The 7838-nt window shown below is 41.3% G+C and overlaps 1 protein-coding gene across 1 annotated transcript; it reads right to left on the bottom strand.

Annotated features, from left to right (window-relative positions):
* Positions 1-266: 266 nt before the first annotated feature.
* TMEM254 (transmembrane protein 254) lies at positions 267-7368 on the bottom strand. The gene is made up of 4 exons (XM_059821281.1): positions 7258-7368; positions 5400-5503; positions 4108-4167; positions 267-1764 (listed from the first exon to the last, which is right to left on the bottom strand). Exons 1-4 carry the CDS (start codon positions 7363-7365, stop codon positions 1644-1646), a joined length of 393 nt encoding a protein of 130 aa, XP_059677264.1. The 5' UTR covers positions 7366-7368; the 3' UTR covers positions 267-1643.
* Between the last annotated feature and the right edge of the window lie 470 nt (positions 7369-7838).

The raw sequence follows: 7838 nt of genomic DNA, 5'->3' as shown, positions 1-7838 counted from the left end.
TGAAACACAAAGTATTATACCTATGCATGTTTTAGTTCCATGGAGAATTTTTTTTTTTTTGGTAGAGACAAGTTACACCAATACCTTGTCCTGTTAGAAATACTAGACTACTGTGGGACTTCAGAAAGCACACAGCCAGCTGATTCTATATGTTTCAAGTGTGAATACTGATATTGGTGTAAAGATGTTGCCTATATATTTTGCATAGACAGTTATTTCCAGGATAAATTAAAAAGAAAAACAACTTCTTCACTTTTTTGTTTAAATATTTATTCCAGGGTCACAGACTAAGATAAAAGGTTACACAGTGAAACATAGCTTAGGCTCTTGACATTCCTGTTGGACTTCTAGCCACTAAACATGAGTTTCTACTTCTCTACAAAATCTTATCAGTTCTCCGTGCTTTTAGTACCCACTGAAAAGTAAAAACCTTATGTACTTATGCTTGAATAAGACTTCTCCATCAGAAGTGTTACAGGCTGTAGGTACTGCACAGACATAAGTCTATATTTACTGCCTTATGGAGCTCTTTGTTAGAGGAAGAAAAACCTTTTCTAGTCTTTTCTTCCAGAACAGTAGCACCACAGGTGGCATGGTAAAACTTCTCCCCGCACCATAGTTAGTATTTTAAATAATTATTACTTTTAAAAGTGCTAAAACAAGACAGGCTAAATTCTTGTTCAAATACGCAAACGTAAAACACAGTATGATAAAAGGCTCACTACACATACTCTGAGGGGTACTTAAGATGGTCTCTCAGCTACAGATTTCAGGACATCAGCATCTGGGAAACAGTGTATGTTTATTCACAAATATAAAATTTTCAGCTAGGTTTTGGAATGCTAAATGATTTTTTTCTTTTTTCTTGGATAATAAATTACTTTTTGAAAAAGCTGCCCTCAAAGCTACAGGATTACTACTTTATGCTATACTAACTCAAAGATTAAAATCTTCATTCAAAAGATAGGGTCATGCTGCATGAAATTTAAGGCACATGTAGTAAACCAAGTTAAAGTGCTTTAGGTATCCAAGCTCATCACTGCACCTCAACTTGAACTGAGACCTGGTCTTTTTAATGGGCCTGCAGCAATACAGTGGTCTGTCCTTCGTGGAAGAAAGTAAGCTGACAAAACAAAGTACAAAGACCAGGCGCTAACAACAACAAAAAAGCCAGTAAAAGGTTCTGCAGAGAAAATATAGGTAAATTTAAATGCTATCACAAAACAGGTGCAAGTTGTCTTGTGGCTGTAAATAACTGTCCCTGTTGTAGAAGAAAATTCCTCCACATGAAAAGGTAATTTATCAACCACTGCTACCAGCTGTCAGGGACTTTTCAATAACAACCAGAGTATACAATCTATGTCAAAAACTGCAGAGGAGCAACTTTTGGCTTCTTGCATAATAAATGGGATTAAATTTTGGCAGTGCCAAGACTGAAGGGCTGAATTTCTACTGAACTATCCACAGGGCCCTGTGAATTATACTTGTCTTGTTTAGTAAGAGGAGAGTTACTTGGGTAGAAGGGCACTGCATCATGTAGCAGGAATGTAATTTAGCTAATTACAGCACCTAGACATGTAAGTGAGGATATTTTCCAAAAAATGAGGATGAAGAGTGTGAGAAGTGACTTCTTTCACTGTTTTCTAGTAGTGCTTCTTGGCTGAAGGTTTGTAAGACACCAGAAGACCAAAGGAAGCATACCCAAATAGAAGTGTCTGAACGAACCATTGAAACTGAATTGCTGGGTCAGTGATTCCTTTAGATCTGTAACATTAACAAAAGCATAAAATATGTCAAAAAACTCATGGTCTTGCAGACTATATTGAGATACTTGCAAAGTAAGGTTAGGTATTAACTTGCAAAGTAAGGTTAGGTTACCCATCCTTGACACATTAGACATAATTATAACATTTGAACTTACATCATTAATTTCAATCTACTGAGACTCATTTCCTGTACTAACTAAACATACCAGTTCTTGTGATTTTAGTGTATTTTAAGCTATCTACAGAACAAAGGTTCTTTCAGAGATTTCATGCAAACAATTTCCTCAATAACATACAAATTGCAATCTCAGTCTATGCTATTTGAAGTGATTTATCCTAGAATTTTATGTACAAAGAACCAAGAAATTACAGTAGCTTAGTACAAATCTTAATACCAAATCTGTATATAACTTCTTGTTGACTATGGTCACTGAAGGTAGACTGTATGCTAGCAGGGCAAAGAGGCCTGACAATTACTGTGTGATGCAGGATAGTGAAGCACTGTTATCTGAATTTGTGGCTAGAAAAATACAGGTACAGGGGGCTGAAGACACCTGACTTGATTTATGGAGCAGAGACCTTCCTATGTCAGTTAGTTTTAACTTAGCATATGCGCGTTTTTCTGTACATTACAGAAAATGTCACTTTTTCCTCCACTTTGTTGAGAAATACTACTGAATTTTCAGAGACAAGAACGAGTATAAACATGATAGCAAAACCAATGGATTTCACATTTCCAGTAAACAATTATGAAGTATAACTGCGCTCCAACTCATTAGTTTACAAGGGAGCTCCCTCTACTGACCTTTGCTCAAACAGTTCAGCTGCTAATTGTTCCATAGCCTCTACATGTACAAAATGATCATGTTGCAAGTGTTGATTAACACAATATTGTGTTAATGTTCATTCTTAAATTGCCTTACCAGCTGTGAAAACCTTTTTTTTATAATCCCAGTTGCAGTGTTTCCAAATGAGTGCAGAAACTGGAAAACTAGGGCTTAAGAAATGTACCTGCTTATATAAAGCAAGCTTACTTGAATAGACCATATGCAGAAATACAGGCCAACAGCCAATGACAGTACTACTATTGATTAACAAATTTGTATCTGCTTACTCCTTAGTTCTTCCTCATGCCTCCTTTGCAATGTTCATAAGTAGACATCACTTTTACGTGAGTAAAAAGTATACGGTGTTTGGTCCTCATAGTAAAGTACAACTGGTTAGTAATCTACCAAAGTATGCCTGAAGAGATGATGGGCAGGCAATCTACGCTCTCTCTTTCTTATGGGCTTTAACACTACTCTCTCAAAATTCATTACTTAACCTGATTACAATACACCCATTTGGTACACTGACTGGTAATCAAGTTCCCTCGTACCTAAAAATCACCTTAAGCCTATATACCTATCTATTTGCAGAATCAGAGTTAAAGTTTTGACTTTAAAGCGACGTAACTTAAAACTGGAGCCTTGTAAAAAATGTATTGCTAACTCCCATTCTGAAGGCAGAACATGTTCATCCATGTTCTGTTATCTCGAGAACCACCTTAAATAGCTTTCCATGGAACAAAATCCCTTTGCCCCAAAGAGATGTTACCTGAGAAGCCTGTGACAGGTAGCTGTGAACTGAACTAAATGAAGTATAAACCCACCATTTTTACAATGGCAAACAGACTGTCCACCTACGCTGTAGAGCGTGAAAACCAGTATCTACAGTCTCCTGAACTATTACAAACAAAATGAACGTAAGGACGATGTGTTTGGACAGCATACCTTTCCAAATAATTTGTTATCCTAACATGAGACTTAGTTGGCCTTACTTTTATAGTCTGATTAGTCAAAGTATTTCATTTAAGTAGATCTTAAATAGTCCCAAATGGAAGTGTCCAATTGTATTCTCACAATACAGATGCAATCATTTAAGCAGGTAATTAGCAGTCTCAAAATTCTAATGAGGTAAGATCTGATGAAGTTATAACACCTGAAGTTATCAGACTATTTCTACACTATCTATTGTTCCCTCTGCTTCCCAAAGCACAATGTTACCCACTGAACAGTGAGTTCAGAGGCAGACAGGCAAGCTCTGGCAAACCTTGCTGCTGCCAGTTCTGCAAGTTGCCATCCCTTGCTTTTGCCACCCTGTACAACAGTAACCACCAGCAGAATTTGCAGTAACCTCTTGTGGAGGATAGCAAACTATCACTGCAGCAAGAATTTTATCAGTATCTTCTGAACTCATATTGCTGCTGAGAACCACCAAAATCAGTCTGTAGCTTATGTCGCTTGTATCAGAAATCCTTTTCAGAGAATCTGCGTTGGGGTGAGGGGAGGGAACAACTTACTGGCATAACTTAACACCGTACAAGGCTTCTACTATGTGAATCAACCAGGATACCCAGAACCTAAGAAAAAGAAAACATGTTTTATTTTGTTGACAATTCGAGAGAAGACTGTTGTATCCAAGATGCATTATGCAAAGAATGTAAAACTGGAAGCGTAGAAGTGACATCTCATTTTAACCTAGAAAGTGAGGCATGTTTCTTATCTTAGAAAACAAACATGCATAGTCTTAAAAGAAACTAAAGTCCACTGAGAAAGTTAGAGGAACTGTAACTCATGCAATATGTCTGGACCTGCCATTTCAAGTATCCACTGCATGTTTCCAAAACTTTCAGCACTTAGATTAAGCCAAAAAGCCGAATGCTTAGTGAAAGCAGTACAAGTTAATCTTAGTTAAGCGTGCAAAATCTATCCGTTTACTTACACAAGTATTTTTAGTGGTCCTAGTGAGTTACTGAAGCTTTTATAGATTTAGTTCTATGAAAACAACTGTGTATAGATTCAGAATATATAATATGACTTGATTAGTCAAACTTGGTCTACAAATTTTCATATAGAAGCTTCTTCAAAAAAAGTTACACAGGATATTCAGTTAGGATCAATTCAATACCTTGCTAAAGCAAAAGATGTTCTGGGCAAAGATGAAGGTTTATCTTCTACATGATGCATGGTAAAATAAACAAGTCTTGCTGTCTTCCTGTCTTTACAGGAAGTCAGCAAGTGAGAGACCTGGTTACAGGGAAGTGTTTTCCAGCTCTTTTGTTAATTAAAATAACAAAAACAAAGTTTTGTAACCCAGCAAAGCTTAGCACTATGCAGTTTCTTCAGCAGGTTATTTCTCACGTGGACAGGATCACGATAAGTTAGTAGCAGGGTAGAAAATGTTCTTTAATTGAAGCTGGGAAAAGAAGACTCCTAAAGAAAGAATTAGACTACTCTAGTAACAATTTGACAAATGAACCACTTCTAGGAGGTGTTACAAATCTAAGTTTACGTATGGACTAATAACTGTGTCCAAAGGTAGTATCTTAATTTTTTTTTCCTTTCTCACTATAACACCACAAATGCCAAATTCTAAGTTGAATTTTTAAACTTTCATACTGGTCTTAGCCTGTCTAGTCTTCTACAGATTTATGACCCCACACCCTGAGTTGTAATGAGCTTGAAAGGAGAGCTCTTTAAATGTAATTAACAACTGGGTTACAGGAAAGCTTGTTAACACAGACTAAGCAGAAGAGTCAGAGAAAGGCAACAGGAGAGATGCAAAATAATTATACAATCAAATGTAACTTACCCATAGCATACCCATTTGTGGTGGTTTTCCACTAAATAGTTAAGGAAACTACCAAATATTCCCAAATAACTATAAGGTATAGTCGAAGGCCAAAGCGTTACCCACTTAAAATAAAAAGAAAAAAATAGTTAGCTTACTTCAAGGTAGAATTACTATCAATTTAACCTTCAAATTAGCTTTCTTTTTGCTCCCCCCACCCCTCATGTCTGTTGAACATAGTTTAGGGCTCATCTATTAATAGTATTTCAACTCTTTCATTCCATTAACCTTGTCCAAGACCCATATTCTTCAACAAGAAGACTGGCAGCCTTCTAAAGCACACTTACTTAAGAAGATTCAAACCTATGAAATTTCTTTTCCTTGACGTACAAGATGCCAAGGTGATAAGTTTAAGGTTGCTATCTGTGTACTAAGAGTGCATCTGCACAGTAAGTGGCATTTAAGTTTTAATCTCATTACCTATTACACACGGTAGCAGCAAAAAATACATTGTCTCTGTCCTCAAGAAGTTAATCTGATGCAACTGACCTGAAGAATGACTAGACTGAGAACTATTTAGCTGTAACTAGGGGATCAGACTTTCTTCTTCTGTCTCTTAGAAGTAAATCTGACATTTTCTTTTTTATTTTGAACAGGGCACAGAAGATAATTAAGCACGCAGCCCAAGACCAAACATGCATGCAGTGTTCAGGTATCTTTCCCGTCACCGAGTTGTCCGCAGTGCTTATCACTGTCTAGCTTTATTTTAGCCAGCTGTGGAGGAGAAGCAGGGAGTCAGTGAGCTGTGCACTTTAGAGTCCACTGGGGGTGTAAGGTAAACACTAAGCTAGGCCAAAGTTCACACTGGCTTATCTTTCCTCTGGTATCAACGCTACAGTTTCTAACCAAATGTAAAGTTGGCTATGCCAAGGATGGGGCAAGGTGATGGCATTAAACAGGGAATCCACTTAAAGCTCATTCTGTTTCTCGAAACAGTTCAAAAGCTGGTTTGTGAGCTGTTTGGCCTGCCCTGACAGTAATTTTCTCAGTGGTAGTTCTTAGGTGTAGAAAATCCATGCAAATAGAAGAAAACCTACAACACATGGAAGTCAATGGACGACCTTCATAAACTTGTCAGATATATCAAAACTGTCATTAATCTCCCCACTCCAGTAATCTGACCTATCTCAGCTGAAGTCCATTTTTAGAAATTAAGACATGGTGACTGAACTAGTCTGTTTTCCAACAACACTACCAGTTAATATAGTCCGTAACTAGAGCCATCGCTTGTAAATGCACCTTATTTATGGATATAACTGATAGCTGTCCTAGAGCGAGTTTTATTGATGCACAATGCGGTTTCAGGTTTGTGGATGCTGAAGACACTTTCACAAGCTACCTGCAATGCAAACTCCCACAAGCTACAGCACTTGGGTTGTTGTAATCATACCCAGAGATGCTGTACGCCCTCAGTGCCACAGACTTGCTTCACTTTGGAATCCACGTCAAGTATTTTATTTGTTTTCTCTGAACTTTCTGCATGGATGTGTTCTGTTCCCTCACAAGCTGACCTGGCCAAAGCAGCATTTTCCATTTCCTTTTTCTCCCGGTTTATTTCAGAAAGTGGCGTTTCCATGGACACTGGGACTGTCAAGGAAGCCTGTTCCAGAAAACCTACAGCTTCCGAGCTACCTGCGAGCCCCGCTGAGGACCGCCGCCGCTGTGGTAGCAGCAGACCCAGGGAGGTCCCCATCTGGCCCGTGCGTTTTGTAGCCACAGCTCCGAGGGTGACGGGGAGCTGCTGCTGCAGGCCCGCACGTCTTGTCCGGGGCCCGCGGGATCCCGCCGCGCCCGCCCCGCGCCCCCCGCCGCTCCTTACGCCGAGGAGGATCATGCCGAAGGTGATGGCGATCATCCAGATGAGCCGGGAGCGCTGGAAGTGGCAGCTGCCATCGCGGAGCCGCTCCGCGCCCGTCACCGCCGTCATCCTGCCGAGGCCGCCGCCGCTCTGCCCGCCGCGCCCCGCCGCCGCCGCTGCTAAGGCCGCCGCGCGAGGGGGCGGGGCCACTACGCTTGGCGGGGGGTTGGCCCCGTCCACACCTGGGCGGGGGGGCGGTGCCGCTGACGCAGCCCGGCGGCGGCCGAGGAAGGCGGCGGGGCCTCCCGGGGCTGGTGGGGGATGGCCCCGGGCGCCGCGCGGGGCAGAAGCGGCGGTGGGGGCGGGTGTAGGAAGCGCGCGGCCGCCTGTCGGTAGCCAGTAATTCGGCCGCGCTTGAAGTAACTCTGAGGGGCTGATGGCGTCACCCGCAGTGCGCGGGTGGTGCGGTGGCCCTTTGGCCGATACGGCGGCGACTTGGCGGTGCCGCGGGAGGGAGCGAGCCGTGCCCCGCGGCGGGCCGGGACGGTGGGGTGCCGCCGGCTACGGCGGCCATTAGCGGGGGCAGCAGCGCCCCGTCACTT

The sequence above is a fragment of the Gavia stellata genome, chromosome 9 (genome assembly GCF_030936135.1).
Source record: "Gavia stellata isolate bGavSte3 chromosome 9, bGavSte3.hap2, whole genome shotgun sequence".
In the NCBI taxonomy this organism is placed as follows: Eukaryota; Metazoa; Chordata; class Aves; order Gaviiformes; family Gaviidae; genus Gavia; species Gavia stellata.
The sequence above is the reverse complement of the archived record's forward strand: the minus strand, read 5'-3'. Positions and strand labels throughout refer to the sequence as shown.